This window comes from Mya arenaria, chromosome 4, assembly GCF_026914265.1.
Source record: "Mya arenaria isolate MELC-2E11 chromosome 4, ASM2691426v1".
Classification (NCBI taxonomy): Eukaryota; Metazoa; Mollusca; class Bivalvia; order Myida; family Myidae; genus Mya; species Mya arenaria.
Window position 1 is genome coordinate 49,660,090 of NC_069125.1, and position 22,149 is coordinate 49,682,238.

General features: G+C 33.6%; 1 protein-coding gene across 5 annotated transcripts in view; it reads right to left on the reverse strand.

The window, feature by feature from the left end:
* LOC128232453 (uncharacterized) overlaps window positions 1-22,149 on the reverse strand; it is a 37,135-nt gene that overhangs the window by 11,849 nt on the left and 3,137 nt on the right. For 4 of the 5 annotated variants that reach the window (XM_052946011.1, XM_052946008.1, XM_052946009.1 and 1 more), the window contains 2 exons: window positions 18,938-18,954; window positions 16,665-16,686 (listed from right to left, as the gene is read on the reverse strand). In XM_052946011.1, coding sequence (XP_052801971.1) covers window positions 16,665-16,686; window positions 18,938-18,954 — 39 coding nt within the window. Of the gene's footprint in view, window positions 1-16,664; window positions 16,687-18,937; window positions 18,955-21,537; window positions 21,559-22,149 lie in introns of all 5 variants that reach the window. The other variant, XM_052946007.1, reaches the window with a different exon arrangement.

Sequence of the window (22,149 nt, forward strand, 5' to 3'; positions counted from 1 at the left end):
TCACTGTATTACTGCTTCACAATGAAAATGACATTATTGGAGAGTAGAATAATGCCAGGGGTCAAGATAGCCAAAGCCTATGTGGATGTCCATCTTGTAAGGGGGTCCTTTCTAGAATGAATGCAACAACATTTTCTATCATATGTAAAAAAATAATGCAGTGCTTAGCAATGGTTGTAAAGAAATAATAAGGAAAACAGGTGAAAAATCAGGAGAGGAGTTATACTATCTACATTCTTTGTTGTAGTCTAGTATCATGAAATTTGTAGACAGAGGAAACAAAGCCATTGCAAGTGGATGCCTGGTAATGATCATCCAACAAAGGGCATAACCCAACAACTATATGTAGCATTTAATAAAATACCATGGTTTCTATCCAATAAACTTCATTTGGACCAATTTACAAACATGTCAACAACATTGGTTTTGTGTTAAAATTCCTCCTACTCCCAGACCAATCCTCATATAATAGCCAGTCTTGTAATGGGCTTGCTTAACATTTTGTCATTGGTAACATACATATTTTCAATCATTAAAATTTTACTATGGATGATCAAGCCCAAATTTACAACAACTTTTTTTTTCAAATGAACTTAAAATTTCAAACAATGGATGCATTGAATGATTGTGGCTTCAAATTCAAGTGTAACATTAATAGCCTGTTGATAAATGAGACTGACTGCAGTCATCAGTGATAGGGCATATACTCCGACTTACCACCATGAACAAACAGGGCATATACTCCGACTTACCACCATGAACAAACAGGGCATATACTCCGACTTAACCACCATGAACAAACAGGGCATAAACTCAGACTTACAACCATAAACAAACTCCTGGCCCTAATTTCTCCAAACATCTTAAGCTTTACAGGCTTAAGTTTTTAAGCTTATTTCAATTAGTCAAAATACATACTTAAATTGAATTTTGATAAATGAAAATGGTTTATTGTGATTAGTATAAAGATAGTTTCTATCTAAAGAATTTAAACTCTCAGAAGTTATTAATATTATGCAAATTATTGAAAAATAGTCATGACCTCAGCTTAATCCTGATATAAGGGACTTAAGAAGTTTCGAGAAAGTGGGGCCAGAAGAGTAGAGCTGGGCTCATATCCCACAAATAATCTTTACATGCAGAGTTTGCATTGGTTTTACATCAACCAACCAATTAAACTAAAGTTTCAAATTAATCTCATAGGGACGGCACATTTACTAACGAATCTCTTTGAAATGCTGAAGAATTTCTGTTTAAAACTGCTTTTGAAGCGAGACAAGACAAGTATGTCCTGCTTAGTTCATTTGCAAGCAGTACTAACATCCTGATTGTATACTCGTTTCTTAAAAGATTTCCTCAAAACCAGAACTTTGACAATACCTTGACTTTGTATCTTTGAAAAAATGGACAAGCTTAGTTCTGTTCTGTAAGAAGTAATGCCTATATGATGCTGACTCAATTTAGAGGCTTTTATATCATTTAGTGTGAGATTTATATTCTTCAGCACTTAAATGGAATAATGTGCAGACAATTTGCAGTAAACTCCAGGACACAATCCCATAAACATAACATTTCACATCTCCAAGTGGAACTTTGATTACATTCTTAGACAAAATTACCCAGCCAAATTCACAATACATTTATTTCAATTGTATCCTATATTATCTTATTAGGTTTGGGGTGATCTTTTTTTACATTTGTAATAAAGCAGGATGCCAAACTACCAATACATGCACATTTTAAATGCATCGAAGTAAACTAGTTCTTTTAACCAATTGTCTTACATGAGGGAGGACAAGAATATGCAGTACACACATAAAAGCAGGCGCCAATTTAGGATAGATGGAATACAAAAATTGATTTCGTCAATGTTTTACTAGTCAAAAGTATATTCTGGAATCGGTTATAAATGTCCACTAATTGTTCAGTTGCAACAAAAATTGTTAATACATGCACATCCATTGTGAATGACGTTAAATTATTTTCAACAAAAATGAATAAATAAATAATCAGACTTTTGTTCTTTCACACATGCGGCAATTATTCTGGATTAGAACAAAAGCTGCAAGGAGGAATTATATTTACATATCATTGACTTCTATGTCAGAAACTTGCAATGTTATATGAAAGATATGTGACCAATTTTAGATGTAATGTCAAGAGATGTAGTTAGTTTATTAAGTATTCATGAGAGTCATTTTGTTTGCAATGAAGTTTGCTCTAACCACATCATTTACGTCGTCCTGGGAATAGTTTGGATACAACTTGTACATAAGTATGGGCTTCAGAATTTGATTATGCTTCTTGTATGCTACCATTGCCTATAAGAATAATTATGTAGGCTATATACCACAAATTGCCTATCAGTCCATTTAAGTTCAACACTACAAAGTGTCTATCAGTCCATACTACAAATTGCCTATCAGTCCATGTAGGTTCCATGTAGGTTCCATACTACAAATTGCCCTATAAGTCCATGTAGGTTCCATACTACAAATTGCCTATCAGTCCATGTAGGTTCCATACCACAAATTGCCTATCATTCACTGTAGGTTCCATACAACAAATTGCCCTATCAATCAATGTAGGTTCCATACTACAAATTGCCAATCAGTCCATGTAGGTTCCATGCAACAAATTGCCCTATCAGTCCATGTAGGTTCCATACTACAAAATGCCCTATCAGTCCATGTAGGTTCCATACTACAAATTGCCAATCAGAACATGTAGGTTCCATACTACAAATTGCCAATCAGAACATGTAGGCTCCATACTACAAATTGCCCTATCAGTCCATGTAGGTTCCATACTACAAATTGCCAATCAGAACATGTAGGCTCCATACTACAAATTGCCTTATCAGTCCATGTAGGTTCCATACTACAAATTGCCCTATCAGTCCATGTAGGTTCCATACTACAAATTGCCTATCAGAACATGTAGGTTCCATACTACAATTTTCCTATCAGAACATGTAGGTTCCATACTACAAATTGCCTATCAGAACATGTAGGTTCCATACTACAAATTGCCCTATCAGTCCATGTAGGTTCCATACTACAAACTGCCTATCAGGCCATGTAGGTTCCATACTACAAATTGCCTGTCAAAACATGTAGGTTCAAACATGTAGGTTCCATACTACAAATTGCCCATCAGTCCATGTAGGTTCCATATTACAAATTGCCTATCAGAACATGTAGGTTCCATACTACAAATTGCCTATCAGTTCATGTAGGTTCCATACTACAAATTGACTATCAGAACATGTAGGTTCCATACTACAATTTGCCTATCAAAACATGTAGGTTCCATACTACAAATTGCCCTATCAGTCCATGTAGGTTCCATACTACAAATTACCCTATCAGTCCATGTAGGTTCCTTACTACAAATTGCCTATCAGAACATGTAGGTTCCATTCTACAATTTACCTATCAAAACATGTAGGTTCCATACTACAAATTGCCCTATCAGTCCATGTAGGTTCCATACTACAAATTGCCCTATCAGTCCATGTAGGTTCCATACTACAAATTGCCTATCAGTCCATGTTAAGTTCCATACTACAAATTGTCTGTCAGAACATGTAGGTTCAAAGATGTAGGTTCCATACTACAAACTGCCTATCAGTCCATGTAGGTTCCATACTACAAATTGCCTATCAGAACATGTAGGCTCCATACAACAAATTGCCTATCAGTACATGTAGGTTCCATACAACAAATTGCCTTATCAGTCAATGTAAGTTCCATACTACAAAATGCCTATCAGTCAATGTAGGTTCCATACTACAAATTGCCTATCAGAACATGTAGGCTCCATACAACAAATTGCCTATCAGTACATGTAGGTTCCATACAACAAATTGCCTTATCAGTCAATGTAAGTTCCATACTACAAAATGCCTATCAGTCCATGTAGGTTCCATACTACAAAATGTCTATCAGAACATGTAGGCTCCATACTACAAATTGCCTATCAGAACATGTAGGTTCCATGCTACAAATTGCCCTTTCAGTACATGTAGGTTCCATACTACAAACTGCCTATCAGTTCATATAGGTTCCATACTACAAATTGCATCAGTCCATGTAGGTTCCATACTACAAATTGCCAATCAGTCCATGCAGGTTCCATACTACAAAATGCCTATCAGTCCATGTAGGTTCCATACTACAAATTGCCTATCAGAACATGTAGGTTCCATGCTACAAATTTCCCTATCAGTACATGTAGGTTCCATACTACAAACTGCCTATCAGTTCATATAGGTTCCATACTACAAATTGCATCAGTCCATGTAGGTTCCATACTACAAATTGCCAATCAGTCCATGCAGGTTCCATACTACAAAATGCCTATCAGTCCATGTAGGTTCCATACTACAAATTGCCTATCAGAACATGTAGGCTCCATACAACAAATTGCCTATCAGTACATGTAGGTTCCATACAACAAATTGCCTTATCAGTCAATGTAAGTTCCATACTACAAATTGCCTATCAGTCCATGTAGGTTCCATACTACAAATTGCCTATCAGAACATGTAGGCTCCATACAACAAATTGCCTATCAGTACATGTAGGTTCCATACAACAAATTGCCTTATCAGTCAATGTAAGTTCCATACTACAAAATGCCTATCAGTCCATGTAGGTTCCATACTACAAAATGTCTATCAGTCCATGTAGGTTCCATACTACAAATTGCCTATCAGAACATGTAGGTTCCATGCTACAAATTGCCCTTTCAGTACATGTAGGTTCCATGCTACAAATTTCCCTATCAGTACATGTAGGTTCCAAACTGCCTATCAGTTCATATAGGTTCCATACTACAAATTGCATCAGTCCATGTAGGTTCCATACTGCAAATTGCATCAGTCCATGTAGGTTCCATACTACAAATTGCATCAGTCCATGTAGGTTCCATACTACAAATTGCCCTATCAGTCCATGTAGGTTCCATACTACAAATTGCCCTATCAGTCCATGTAGGTTCCATACTACAAATTGCATCAGTACATGTAGGTTCCATACTACAAATTGCCTTATCAGTCCATGTAGGTTCCATACTACAAATTGCCTATCAGTCCATGTAGGTTGCATACTACAAATTGCCTATCAGAACATGTAGGTTCAATACAACAAATTGCCTATCAAAACATGTAGGTTCCATACAACAAATTGCCTTATCAGTCCATGTAGGTTCCCTACTACAAATTGCCTATCAGTCCATGTAGGTTCCATACAACAAATTGCCTATCAGTCCATGTAGGTTCCATACTACAAATTGCCTATCAGTCCATGAAGGTTCCATACAACAAATTGCCTATCAGTCCATGTTGGTTGCATACTACAAATTGCCTATCAGAACATGTAGGTTCCATACAACAAATTGCCTATCAGAACATGTAGGTTCCATACAACAAATTGTCCTATCAATCAATGTAGGTTCCATACTACAAATTGCCAATCAGTCCATGCAGGTTTCATACTACAAATTGCCTATCAGTCCGTGTAGGTTCCATACTACAAATTGCCTATCAGTCCATGTAGGTTCCATACTACAAATTGCCTATCAGTCCATGTATGTTCCATACTACAAATTGCCTATCAGAACATGTAGGCTCCATACTACAAATTGCCTATCATTCACTGTAGGTTCCATACAACAAATTGCCCTATCAATCAATGTAGGTTCCATACTACAAATTGTCAATCAGTCCATGTAGGTTCCATACTACAAATTGCCCTATCAGTCCATGTAGGTTCCATACTACAAATTGCCTATCAGTCCATGTAGGTTCCATACTACAAATTTCCTATCAGTACATGTAGGTTCCATACTACAAATTGCCTATCAGAACATGTAGATTCCATACTACAAATTGCCTGTCAGAACAAGTAGGTTCAAACATGTAGGTTCCATGCTACAAATTGCCCATCAGTCCATGTAGGTTCCATATTACAAATTGCCTATCAGAACATGTAGGTTCCATACTACAAATTGCCTATCAGTCCATGTAGGTTCCATATTACAAATTGCCTATTAGAACATGTAGGTTCCATACTACAAATTGCCGATCAGTCCATGTAGGTTCCATACTACAAATTGCCTATCAGTCCATGTATGTTCCATACTACAAATTGCCTATCATTCCATGTAGGTTCCATACTACAAATTGCCTATCAGAACATGTAGGTTCCATACAACAAATTGCCTATCAGAACATGTAGGTTCCATACTACAAATTGCCTATCATTCACTGTAGGTTCCATACTACAAATTGCATCAGTACATGTACATATTACTCCATCATACTCACCATTATAAGAGTCACAATGTTTAAGTATATAGATTAGTGTTTATGCTCATATTTACACCAATAGGATTGCTGGATGAATTCTGATCTAATCATCAGGTAACAGACTTGAACTATTACCACTGTTACATTACTTTTGAGATTAAACTATATTTTTTTAAACTGAGACTCTATAATTTGTTTAAAAAAACTTCGCAAGCTGTTTATATTACAAAAAAAGTGTCATAAAAAAATGCATAACAGTAAAAAATTAAGTTTACTGAGGAACATACCTTAATAATTATCTTAACTATAGTAACAAGACTTGTTTGAAATGAATTGTTAAAGTTGATCAGGAATGGAAGTCTTTTAGGTTAATGGGAATGACTTAAAACAACGTATGCACATGGTATTCATTGTCAATATAAAAGTAGAATTAAGAATTTAATCTATAAATATCTGAGAGTACTAAATCTGTTGCAGGTTCCGGGCCTTTTGGCAATAGTGATGTAACATTCTAATGACATCCTAAGGTCTGTCTCAGCCTTTGAGTTACTGCCAAAAATCACTATCGAATTGGTATTGACAAGATATTCAATTTGTGAAATTATTTACTAAACTTATAGTATTAAAACCTAGATGTTTGTTTTCGACATGGAAACATATGCCTCCTCTTATATTATCCCTTTGCTTGCAATATTATTGTTTAAACAGAATGCCATGTGGCTTTTGTCTCCAAATGCATGCTGTAATTGAAGCTGCATATCCCAAAAAAATAAATCATTGAAATGAATTCATCAATAAATGCACAAGATAAAACACACACAATTTAATAATAATTTTGATCAAGTATTTAAAAGCCATATCTCTAATGTATCTTAGCAAGCAACTTCACATGCTCAGATACACATTATTGTAAACTATCATGGCAGTAGCTCAAATACCTTTGGATATACAAATGACACAACATTCACACATATTTGTAACAATTTCAACTAAGTCAAGGCCCACAACTGTCATAACTGGAGTTCAGCACAGTGCACACCTTCACATGCTGACAACCATTCTTGTAAATGTTCATGACTCTATTAAACTCAAGTACTTTAAAAGATAGCATGACATACATTTGTGTGAGCAAGATTATAATAATTTTAACTACGGTAAGTCCAATTAGTCTGCTGTAACTGGAGTTCAGAGAAACAAAACCCCAGATGCACATTTTTATGACTTAAGCTTAAATATCTTTGGAGATACATACCACACACATTTGTGACTGACAGATGCACAATCATGCTGAAAACAAAATGTTTCCATTCAGTTAATGTCAGAGGTTGATATGTAAAATGCTGGTATTGATTCATGAGTTATGGCCAGTATCCAAGTTCCTCTAAGATTAGGGATACAACTCTTATAATACTTCAGCAACAGAGATGTAACCTGTATTAATACTGTTAATCCAAATGTGCGAGTAGGTTTGAGAATAGAAGGGCTGTGTTAGTTAAGGCCAATTTGACTTAGTTTTATTTATTTTTACAACAAAACAAAACATGTTACCCTTCATATAATAGAACAATATACTGTCAACTAACGTATAAATAAAAGTTCATGAAAGTATATATTATGGAGGCATTATAAGTTATTTCTCAGTTTCTAAATTTTATCAAACTGCCTCTCCAAGTTTCTAAGTTTATTAAGAGTCTGAACTACTCAATCATTTAAGGCAACATAATGGGATTTATTAGACAGTCATGGAGTATTGTCAAATTCAAAATGTTTTATGACTGTATGATGATCAGACTTTTAACAACATTTAAATTTTTTGAATGGCACCCATACTGCCACTGACATAAAGCAAATACCAAGTGCATATGAAGAGGTTCAACCTTGCAAATACTCACTTGCGTAAATTTACCCTTGGGGCAAGTTCCCCAACTAACTGGTGGTGGGGTAAGTCTGCTCCCTAGGGTATTTTATGTCACATATACTCAAAACCTGATTTGCCCCCCCAGGGGTAATTCAATTTTGATTTTTTTTCCTACTAAATTTTCAACATTATAAATTACCAAAATTTAGGAAGGAAATTGTTATAGATACATAATTCATATACCATAAATCTTCGAAATTCTGCGACAGTTAAACGAACATGAACAGATAAAAGTTTTTAAAGACTTGCAATTATTGAATGAGAAAAGGTCTTTTATATCAGTTTATCTCAATATTCTACTTGAAAGTGTTATTTGCGAAACTAATAGTATTATATATAAAATTTCTAGTGTTTGAAAATCAGACTCCATTTGCTATGAATAATCGAATCGAATCGGACCAAGCATTTCGATTTACTATTGGACAATGATCGATTGTTCATAATATCAGTAAGGAATACATTCTTATTACATAGTATCATCATGATCATTTAAATGGTTAAAACTGGAATGAGTATGTGTGACGCTATAGTCATGCCTTTAGCAACAGAAACTACATACACTTCCATTACCTTTTTCTGTCCTAAATAACTTAACGAAAACACGTAATAACACAACACATACTTTAAAATATAAGTGCACATCAATTGCAAAATGATGCACACCGCACCAAGCAAGGGACCTTAGCATTTTCTACTTGTAAAGCATATTAAATATTTGTGAACCAGCATAACATTCAATAACCTGTTATATTAAACACTTCAATAGAATATCTTAATTTATTAAATCTTTCACAAAAAGTAAATCGTTTTAATACAAACGGTACCAAATAAGGTTTCAAATACAGAATTCATCGAGCCGGGATCCCCGGTATTTGCAGGTTAGACCGGACCAACTACATCATAGAGATTTTAAACAAAAGTGGTTGCATTCACCGCAGTTGTGTAAGAGAGTGATCATCCTTGTTAAAATGAACTTCACGGGAATTTACCGGAAGGAAAAATTGACATTTACTCGACTTTTACCACATAACAAAAACGAATACATAAATACCGGAAGTAACATAAGCGACATCGATTTTGGACAACCACTATCGATTGTCGCCGACATAGCATTATAAGCGACAATTAATCGATTGAACTCAATAATGGTTTCATCACTAAAAATTTCTATCACAAATTACTTATAATAAATTTACCAATATGAGTAATGTATTTTCTAACACATACTATTGGCTTTTTGATTTAGAAAAAATCAAATGCCACATAAGCATGTCCAAAAAGTACCCCAGAGGCAAATTTGCCCCATTGGGTATATATACTGCTGGTTGCAAATTTACCCCAGGGGCAAAGTTGGTCATATAAATGTAGCAATAAAAAATAATCTTCCAATAAAGACAAGCAAAAAACATTTGCATATAAAGAAAAATATTTAAAAATAAATAAATAGCTATAATTAAATATCCTTAGAAATGTGTAACAGCTACAATACAATATTAAAGTTAATAAAAAATAAGTATAAAAGAAAACCAAAAACCTTTGATGAGTAAGTCCCAAACATCATAAAGTAGCAAGCTTTCAGTCAAAAGAGCATCCCACATCCCAAGTAAATATTGAAGAAGTTTTCGGGGTGTTGTTTACAGAATATTATCTGACAAATTCTCCAACCCACAAGTGAGACTTTGGCTCCAATTCATGATCAATAGGAAAAACATCCAGGGCAAACAGCACAAGAAATCCCTATTTGTCAAAACCTTAAGCAGTTGAATGAATGAGCTTAATAATGGATATGAATATCATAATCCAATCTGACAAGGCTGAATCCTTCAAGTAGGATATGGTGCCACATATCAAGAATAATTTTCCACTTGATTAATAAAAAACGTTCCATGACAAATTAGGCTAATTTTGTTGAAAAAAAAAATTAAGCACGCTTATATTGCTTTACCCTGAATAAACTTATGTTTATCATGACACCATCAAAATAATTAAGAAAAAAATATTAGAATATGTTTGTGAGTCTCTGTTTGAAGTCGTAATAAGAAACAATATTTATGCATTAATCCTCTTAAAAATGGTTCTTAGGATCAACAGTCAAGAACGGTTCTGTTGAATATGAGAACAAATATGTAAAATTTGGCTAAACTACATCTGTTTGCATCTTAGAACAAAGGTATCACTGGAAGTGATGGATGCTCCACATACACCTATTTTCTAAAAAAGGTAGAAATTATTATACAGTGTGCTGGCAGAAGGTCAATGGTTGTAGCACACAAGTACACAAGTTGGAACCATTCATAACATGGAAAGATATGGGCAGGTATGAGAATTCAAGCAAGGTAAATCTCAAGCAAAGAAACCAAAAAAGCAGCTATTGAAATTCACCAATATCGGTAGAAGAGGCATGCTCAGGTTACGGGGCAATACCTAAATAAAAATGTTGAGAGGAATAATTATTCTTTGGTACTACACTTTCTGTCATTGCAATCTACTTATATAATAAATTTCATTTGAATCCCTCAAGTACATTCCAAGATATGGCCCGGACCCATAAGAGAAAAATAGCAGGTTAAGGGGAGATAACTAAATAAATATGAATGATATTGGGTACTGCAAGTCCTCTTATTTCCAACTATCTACATTTCAAGTTTCATTTAAATCTCTTTCAGTCAAGCACCCAATACCAAAAAAAATCAGGTCAAAGGGAGATTTTTAAGGGAATATAACTTAAAACATATCCTGGGCAGGATAATGGATCTTGTGCACTGCACTTACTCTTACTGCCATATATCTATATTTTAAGTTTCATTTCAATGCCTTTAGTACTTTCCAAGATGTGGCCCGACGAAATTCCATTTTCAAAAACAATCAGATAAGGGGAGATAAATGAATGCAGGGCATGGTTATGGTTCTTAGGTACTGCTATTCCTCTTATTGACATCTATCTTTATTTCATTATCATTTCAAACCCTTAAGTATTTTCCAATATGTGACCTGCACAAGAACCCATTTTCGAAAAATATCAGGTGAAGGGGAGATAACTAAACAAATATGCAGGGCAGGATTATGGTGCAATGCACTTCCTGTCATTGCCATCTATCTATTTGAAGTATCATTTAAATCCCTTTCATATTTTCCAAGATATGGCGTGAACAAGTACCAGTTATAAAAAATGGTTAATAAATAAACATAATAGAATGAAGTCTTATAACCATCTTACCATCGATCTTTTTACCAGTTTTATCTCAATCCCATCAGAAGTTATGAAGTCATTCTCTGGAGGACAAGGGTGTGAAGGAGGATGGAAGGACGGACAAAGTGGTGACTATATGCACTCCCTTCAGGGACCATAAAAATGAAAGGGCATTAACTTTGCAATTAATCATCAACTGGTGATTTCTCTGGGAAAATACATAGAATGTTTCTCATACATGTATCCTCTACAGTTTCTTATAATGTTTTCTTGAATTTCAGCAGAGATTGCTGAGAACTTTAGTCTCCCATATGGAGCAAGAGGGAAATACCTCTGTATTAGCTTTTCTAACCAGAATATGATAATAGTATGCCATAATAATGCCTTCCTTTATTGGTTGCAAGAAACTGCACAGAGAAAAAAGGTGCAATATTTAATTTATCAAAAGACCATAATCTTAAAACAAAAGCCAAACAAGTAAATGTTGACGCTCTGACTCAGAAAAGAGAATTTTGAATGTTTAAATAATATTGATCTATATAACATACCATTAACAACAGAAACACTGCAAGGCGATATCAATGCATGTCTGGTGTTGGTTTTTCAGTTGAAAAGGGGGCATAACTCTACAGTTATTAAAACCAGGGTTATGGGCCTTGATATACATGTGTACTACGTGGCATGTGAGTCTTTAATACATGTTTTTACTCAAGCCAAGGCTTTTTAAGTTTATGCATGCTTCTGTAGATGACACCAAGCCTTCACAATACCTGGACTTGTTCTTAAAAAAACCCCAGACAAACCAAGTGTGTACATGATAGTGACTCCTGTTAATTATATTTTCTGCAGCAATTTTACTGTCGATGTTCTGCATGAACGACATAAACATAGTTTTTTACTTAAATTTACAATTTTGATCAGAGTCTTGAATTCTTTCCAAAACATGGACACAGGAGACTTATATGACAACTGTTCATCCGTAATCTTAAATCCCACGGGATTTGTTACTGGATTTGTCCCATTCCTTCACACTAAATTTTACATTTAGAGTCATTTCTTAAAGAAATGCCATTTTTCGAAGCCATTACAATGTGCAATGTCTCAGGTTTTCCGCTCACAGTTCTCTAATTGTTTCCTGGAAGTGACATTAACTAAAGGTGCCATTCTTGAGAAAAGTTCCAGTGAAATTATTCAGTTGAAAGAACAAAATATGCACAAAGCACAAAAAAAGATTTTAGTTTCTAATTAGTTTCAGTTTTACTAGTGAACTTCTCGAAAAGACAATTATAAAGTACAGGAAAAGAAAAGAGGATGAGGTTCTTTGTCTGAAATCAGACTACAATCTTGTTTATAACGCTTGTGAAGTGAGAGGGTTATCGTGAGAGTATGGCATGGACAGGCACCCGGACTGAAGAAGGATAATATAAGCTTTTGTCACAACAGAGCTTTAAAAAGAAAAACTATTATCTGAATAATGCTTACGAATAAAATCTTTATTTTCATTCTTAAATATTTTGCTATAGAATTGGATAAAAAAGACAAGAGAAACACAGAGTGAACGTTTTTTTCTTCAAACAAGGGGCAAAACTTGACAATCATTAAAGCAAGAGTTATGGGCCATGTTATACATGAATGTATTGTATCTGGCAACATGTGTATCAAGCTTCTTAGAATATTTATGGCCAAGGGTAATGTTTTTTCACAATGAATCTGCCGCTGATGACGACAACAAGCTCATAAAGGCTTTGACTTAACAACCACTAGTTAAATGGAACAACAGAGTGGTATATAATATCAACCTCATGTTTGAATATTCAGATGAAACATTATCTTTTAATGTCTGTAATGAAATGAAAAAGATGTAGCAAGAGAGGTGTTACCATTATTGCATATTCAGACAAAAAGTTATCTATTTGACAAAGAGAGCAGTCATTTGGCCCATACTAAAGATATTGGATTTAGAGGCTATGATATGATTTCCAATAATAAATGTCATAGTCTGACTACCAACCAGGGAACATGGTTCTGGATCGGAAGCTCTGTAGCCAATTTGATGGACAATAGAATCCTTCTCGCAGCGCAAATTACATTTATTAAGTGAGATCGGATCATTCGATACAAGAATAAAACTTGTTCTGTCCCTACTGCGAGCAAAATATACCAGCAGAGCTATGGAGGAACAAATAATGTCCAATCCTACTCCCTATCCTAACCTCTCTGTATTAAGCACAGGGGTTGCCATGATGCCAGCACCAGATAACATTCATCACTCAAGTCTCTCCTTATTTACTTTCTTCTGATTTGTCTGTCTTGAAAACAGACATTTTTCTTGAAAACAGACATTTTTGCCGCAATGAGTCACACTCCATACATTTCCATGGATACATTTTCCCTTAAAAGCTGAATGTTAGGAAAGTTTCTTTCTCTATAACTGGCCTGTCGATTGGTTAGTTTTAAAGAAACAAGTAATTAATTTTATGTTCCAAAACTTGTTTAAGGGAGACGCAACGTAAAACATCTATTGGAAAGTTGACTTCAGTGTAAGTGTAAATAACTTGCGATACCATTAAGATAACCTGTAAACATAGAAGTTAACGCTTTCTTTTTCCATTAGAAGAAGTTCCATTAGTCTGAGAAACTGGAGCTTCAACGAAGTCTTCTCAGAATTCCATTTTATGTACAGAATTGTTAAGACTCCCAGCATACTTTTAGTTTTATGGTTTAAAAAGTTAGAAAAGACATCTTTAGTTGAGCTTCATCACTGAAACAGCTTAAATGGGCACAATAGAGGTGGATGCAAAATTATTTTTTAATTTAAATGCATTATTATGTTAAACTCTTTTGACTTGATTGATCAAAACAAAAAAAGCATATGATTTGTGTTCAGATAAAAAAATATCAGCCTATATAATCGATAAATAGCTATGTGGCCACTTATCCCTAGTTATATAAAACAAGAGGCCCAAGAGGGCCTATGCACTACTGGCATGGCTCTTGTGGTCATTTTCAATCCAGAGCATGTACATATGAGTAATAGGCAACAAATATATAGTTCACTTGTTGTGTTTGGGTTAGCTGAAAATGCTGCACGGTCAACATCTGAGGACAGAAAGTGTTGTAAGCATTATTTATTTTAATATGTGCCAAGTAAAGGTAATCTGAGGGTAAAAAATATTTGCTTTTAAAACTGTACTCATGGTCAAAATTTCATTTCTGTAGCTTTAAAAATAAAAAAGTTGGTTAAAAGGTCAAAGTCAAGGACATCCCGAGGACAACATTGATGCTCGTTTGCAAAACTGTATACATGGTCAAAATTTCATTGCTGTAGCTTTAAAAATTAAAAAGGAAGTTAAAAGGGGTGGGGCCAGCTTTTGCCTAAGGGGCTAAAATTCAAATGTTTTGCTACAGTCATCATATGATGCTCCACAACAAATATCAAAAGTATGGGCCTTGTGGTTTGAAATAAGAATATTTTGAAAATATTTCTTTAATAAGTCTTTAGGAAACTTGTGACTCCCGGGGCAGTTTTGACCAAAGGGGCACAATTTGAACAGCCATGGTAGTGGACCACTAACTTAAGACTTGTTCAAAATAGCAAGGATCTGCTTAGCTGTTTCAGAAAAAAGGCTTTTTAACATTTCCCAATTTAAGTATACCAAACCTGTGAACCCAGGGGCGTGGCCAGTAATGACCCCAAGGACATAATTCAAACAAACATTCACAAGCAATTGTGACTTTACATGTAAACTTGGCTAAAAATAGACGTCACTCATGTAGACTTGGCTAAAAATACACTTAGCTAAAAATAAATTTTTTTATTCTTTCAAGACCCATAATCTAGGCATGCATGGGCGGATTTGGCTGGTTTTCGAAAGGAACCAAGCTCCAATGGATATCTAGATACTGTATAATGTTCATCGAGATTCAATCAAAACTGAAGACTGTATCGTGTTAACAAGCAATTGTTTACAGATGCACGGACGCACATACTACGTACACATTAACATCACATAAGCTCTTCTGGCCTAATATTTCTATCTGTACACAAAGCATAAGTTTTTTTGTTTTATTCATTAATGTCAAATAAGTTTAATATAATAGTGCATTAAAAGTTTAAAAAAATATTCGCATCAATCGATATTGTGCCTCTTTAAAAAAAAGTTTTTATAAGTACATATAATTACATAAATCTAAATCAAAATTAGAGTGTCACATTATCCAAACCTACTGCTCACTTAATCACTTTACAAAACCAATCAAAACAACATGCTTTTACATTATATCAATTTCATATATTTTATCCACCTACTATCTGCCTTACATAAATAAGAGTAATTCGAAATTAGATGGTTGTATTCTGTCAAATGCAGCCATTGTTTTGGTCGATGACTGACAAGCATGCAACAAACGTCTCAATCAGACCTAACTAACACATCGCGGGCTTAGTGCTTTCCCATTAAGCTGGTCTATATCTATGACTGATTCCATAATATGAATATCTTGAACAAAGCTCATTGGTCGAACAAAATGGAAAAACAAATTTTTGTTTTTATTCAGTGCGACATTCAATCAGTGGGATCTGGATGTCAATGTAGTCGAAAATGATGTAGTCGAAAATGATGTAGTCAAAAATGATGTAGTCAAATATGATGTAGTCAAATATGATGTACCTGGTAGTCAAATATGATGTAGTCAAATATGATGTCATCAAATATGATGTAGTCAAATATGATGTAGTCAAATATGATGTAGTCAAATATGATGTAATCACATAAGATGTAGTCAAATATGATATAGTTAAATATGATGTAGTAAAAAATTATGTAGTCAAATATGATGTAGCCAAAAATGATGTAGTCAAATATGATGTAATCACATATGATGTAGTTAAATATGATATAGTTAAATATGAAGTATTAAAAAATTATGTAGTCAAATATGATGTAATCAAATATGATGTAGTCAATATGATGTAGTAAAAAATGATGTAGTCAAATATGATGTAGTAAAAAATGATGTACCGTAGTCAAATATGATGTAGTTAAAAATGATGTAGTCAAATGATGTAGTCAAATATGTTGAAGTCAAATGATGCACATATTCAAAGCTGAGGGATAGGTCAAATAGGCAATATTGTGTTACAAAAATAATTAATCTCATACAAAGTTCATCATGATTTGTAGAACAAACATAATGGAGAATAAATTATTCTTAAAAAAAAGAAAAGCTAAAACAAAACTTACATAAGGCTGTCTTTGTCTGTGTCTGCAAAACAGAAATACAAAAATTTTATAAATGTACAACAATGAATGGCCAAGAGACTAGATGATATGTCATAGCCAAAACCTCTTAAAGAGAAACTTAATAGAGTCTGCAGGAACCTTTTCTATTTGTTAAATTTGAGGAATTGCAATAAGTATATTCTTTCTTATTTATGATTATACAGGCCCCAATTTCTCCAGACATCTTGAGTCCCTTTTGCAAGGTGAAATTTGTGTAATATTTACATTCTAAAAAGAGTGTTTAGACTTGAACAGGAAATTATCTTTATGATAATCATGTTAATCTTACTTTAATTTAGTAAAATCAAGATAAGTAAGACATTTGGCTTAATGAAATAAGCTACTTAAGCTTGTTAGGCTTAAGAACATTCAGGAAATTGGGGCTAAATGTCAAGAAAGTAAGTGAGTGACATCACTCATGATGGAAACTATTGAAAGTAAAATGTACTATTTCTATTGTTTTTATTTGTATCACAATTTCCACTCAGCTAGACAAAAGAAAACATAAATATTGTTGTCTCACTATTAGTAAAAAGAATCAAATATACATGTAACAACTGTTTTGTGTTTTTCATTGTTCATTCAATCCATTTAATGCTAAATCGTCTAAAATCGGCCAATATCTACTTGGATACATATGTGGAAAACAATTATGTTCTTGGAACATATTCATGGTTACTATTTACTCTGAATAAAAAGTATCTTTAAACACAAGGCAACCATGATGGCCCTATATTGCTCACATGAGAAATGTTTATGGTTCTAATTTAATTGCTCAACCAAAATAGAAAGATTATTTGAACTTTTTTGATAGAGGACCAGCAAACAGGTGACCTTCAGGGGTCAGCTTAATTTTGACCCCAGGGGCTTTATTTGAACAATCTTGGTAGAGGACACTAAGACAATGTTACACACCAAATATCTAAGATGTAGGCCTTTTTGTTTAATTTCCTATATACCTCTATGTCAAACAGGTGACTCCCAGGGCAGGGCCAATTTTGACCCAAGGCATATTTTGAACTATCTTGTATAGGACTACTAGATAGTATCTAAGATAAATGCCTTTCAGTTTCAGACAAGAAGATTTCCAAAGTTTTCCCCTATAAATGTCTTTTAAGAACAGGTGACCACCAGGCCGGGGCCAATTTTGACCCCAGTGGCATAATTTGAACAACCTTGGTAGGGGACCACCATATGACGCTACATACCATATAACAAAGGTCTGGGCCAGACAAGAAGATTTTTAAAGATTTCCCTTTATATCTCTATGTAAAACAGATGACCCCTGGGGCGTGATCAATTAAGACCCCAGGGCATAATTTTAACACTCTTTGAAGAGGACCACTAAAAGCTCTAGGCTTAAAGGTTTTTGTCAATATTTTTTTAAATAATTGTTCCTTTCAGTTGCCATGGCAACCAGACTTCTGCATGTAATTCATTTCTTTGAAAAAAAAAATGGAAGGGCACCACCCATGAAACATCCCAGTGAAGTTTCATCAAAATTGGCCAATTGTTAAAGGAGGAAATGTCGTTAAAAGCAAATATTGATGGTATACCGCAAAACAGGTGACCCCTGGGACGTGGTCAATTTTGACCTTCAGGCATGATTTGAACAATCTTGGTAGAAGATCACAAGACAATGTAACACATCAAATGTCTAAGCTTTTGGCCTCATGATTTTTGTCAAGAAGATTTCTCCAAAATCACCAAATATCGGATGTCTACAGATATTTTTTAAGTTTTACCTTCCGGTTACCATGGCAACCAGAGTTTTGCATGGAATACATTTCTTTGAATGATTTTAAAAGGGCACCATCCAAGGGACATCCAAGTAAAGTTTCATCTAAATTGGCCATGTGATTTAAAAAGAGATGTTGTTTGAAGCAGTTGTTGACGGACGGATGGATAAAACGGACATTGTGGGATAGGTTAAGCTAACCCTGAGCAATACCTGCTCATGCGAGCTAAAAATGTGTACCATCTGTATATTTGCACTCTCCCCTTTTGTTTCATACTTTTCTGTAACTCCAATTTCAATCTTAAAGTGATTAATTCAACTCATATTCTTATTGTTATATTATGAAACAATAAATACTGGCTGGTGTACCGGTCAATGCACCAGACCTTTCCAATCAATGGCTGTTTGTTTCTCTTGTACCTTAAATGAATTCCGGATATGTTGGTATGTGAGATTGCAAATATAAGAAACAGATATTATTAAAAAAAATACATACCTGTCAACGGATAAATGCTGAAATATAAAAAATAGGGCAATTCCATCATTTTGATACATATTTTTTTAACATAAACACAACAATGTATCAAACTTCTTAGGCTGCCACAACCAATCTCTTAAAGAACATTTAAACATCACATGTTTTCTACAGTAACTTTTACTTTTTCTCAACAAACACATAGATAAAATGTTTAATGTAATGTCTTAAGTGTAATTATTGTTCCAATGACCATAAATCTAAAAGTCCAAATGAAAGATAATGCCAAATGCTACAAAAGCTCCCATTTTGAACCAATTTTCCTGGATAACCCAGTCAGCTGATGACAAAAATTTGGGTCTCTAAAAAGAATTTCTTTGGGTAACAATGTGATTATTTGGGTAACTTACATAAATGTTTTGGTTATTTCAAGTACCTTTGCTCGCTGACTCAGTGGTTTGAGGATAGATAAGCCATTTAGGCCCTTTAGTACTCTTGGAAAAACTTAAAATAATATTGTATATATCCTAACACAATGTTTATGCATTTTTATTTCTGAATTTTGTTTCAGAGTATATAAAAAATATTTTAGGTTTATTTCCAAGGGTACCCCACTAAAGCCTAGAATTGCTCATTTGTCCGTAAACCACTTACCACTGTCATCAGTGAGTGAATTTGTAACAAGAAGCAATCAAGACATTACAGCTACTATCACTCTTTTATTAAGAAACTTATGAATGATATCTTTAATAGAGCCATTTGTACATATTTTAGCAAAAATATTTACTATTTAGTAATGCAAAAGCTATACTTTTTAGTAAATTAATATCCATTTATGTATGGATATGTCTACATTTCAAAATTGCCACAGTTTGACATCACAGTATTATCGGACCAGCATTGAATATATGGTGAAAATGAGGAAATGACATCCTTTAATAAATTCTGACTGCAACAGATTTTTGGCCTTAATTTCTGGGCTGCATCAAACAATTTCAATACATATATAAATACCAAATTCAGCATTACTTTTGTCAAGAATATCTAAAAATGCTTAGAAAAGCATGTCTTCTGAGCAATGCATGTCAAATTAATTTCGTGTGAATTTCAATGAATAATACAATTGATTTATTACAATGAATAAACACAACCAATTTAGGCATAGTAAATATACTATAAATAATAAAATTAGAAATAAAAATAATAATAACTGATTAATTAAACATTTATAAAGGCATTGTTAAGTTTTTTAAAACCATGCAAAAGTCATCAGAGTCCATAAAGTTTAATTGGATTGATATTTTTTCTTTAAATCATCTTGTGACTAGACAGAAATCAATTTTCACAACCAAACATGGTCAACACCTTTCTTATCAATAATCTTATTGTAAGATCACTTTTTCAAATAAGTATCTCTGAAAAAATAAATAATAATATATATTTCAAAAAACAATGCTATGAATAAAGACGTAAGAAAATAATTATTTGAATTTGCAAGAAAAACTTTCAATTAATTTGTGATATAACCATGCTATCAAACCGAGTTTCTTGCTATTACATGATTTTGTAATACGGTAAGTTTTATGATAACGTTGTTCCGATATATATTTACTGGTCAACATTATATTTTGTCCAATGAGAAGGCAGTATTTTGAATACATTTATGGAGGTAAATCAGCAGTCAGCTGTTACTGATTTTGATCAGGTCAAGTGGTAGATATCAACAGAGGCTGGTCCAGTTAGTTGGTAGTTTAAACAATATAGAGCAGAGAACTAAAAAACAGCTAGATTTTTTGTTTATACTTACACAAAATAAATGGCAATGTGCCTGCTTTGCTTCAAACCATTAATTTTTGTGAGAACATACTAGCAATCTTTAACCATAACAAAGCAATAAAAAATAAAAGATATTCTGAATTATGGATGTGCATAAAAAAATGAACTTTGCTAAAACTATTCTAATGCTGAGAACATAAATAGTTCACATTTTGAAAGTATTGCATGAATGATGAGTTAGTAATAATACTATGTGAATGATGAGTTAGTAATAATACTATGATAATCACTTATCTACTGTCTCTTTACTTGGTGAATGAATTGTTTAAAAGCTGCACTCTCACAGATTGAAAGTTTTGACAACTTTTTTGTCCTGGAACGAGCCAATTTTTGCGAAAATCCATAGAAACGAGTCATATAAGACTACTGACAAAAAAAAAGATCGCAGATTTTTATCTTTATGTTCAAAAATTAATGTTTTATGTATTTTTCTTAAATTGTAAGTAACGGTTTAAGCCAATAAAACATTAATTTTCAAACGGAAATATAAAATCTGTGATCTGATCTTTTGTCAGCAGTCTTATATAACTGGTTTCCATGGAATTTCCAAAACAAATCTGTGAGAGTGAAGCTTTAAAGGTGCTTTAGATAAAGTCATCGTGCAACAATCATAGACAAATACTAGAAATGACTAAAAACTGTTATGTTAGTGTTCATCCCGACACAAAACATGAAACCGTTGACAAGTCTTTGCTGATACAAAAAAAACAATCCACACATAATTATTTCCTGAACATAATTTTCACTAACTAACAATTTGCATTTCAATCCACAAAAAATCTTACGTCTGAAATAGGGCTTGACGACTGAAATAAATCAATCTAAAATTAAGTAGTTTAAAATGGAAAAAAAGGTTGTAATACCATAATTTAAGATGTTGAAGTTTATTAATTGTGTATGGTTAATACTCAGATATTTCACAGTAGCAATTTGCTGTGTATTTGCAATTTGCATTGTCATTATGTGCTGACAAAATGAGGAACAAATGTTTAGATTAGCATGCAATGATTATAAGTATAGTTATTGTCTATTTTTGCTTTCCTAAGCCATTTAATCGGCATAAATCAAACAATAATAAATTAATTAGTGTTTTGAGTAAATGCCTCTTTACTAGCCAGCGTGAATGCTTGAGCCTTTAAATAACTGATTTAATAAAAACGATTAATGACTAAGTGTAAATTTGGCATTTGTTTTCATCATAGGCTTTCTAAATGATTAAATCAGAATTTGTCCAGAAATCCCTTGGGAGAAGCTCGAGTGTGAAAACACTACAAAATATTGCTGTCCAACAAAACAGGATGAATATGGGAAGCAACTATACACACTATAATCATTTGATATTGGATCATTCTTTGTTATTCACTCCCTTGGCAACATCCCATTAATTGTAAGGCGAC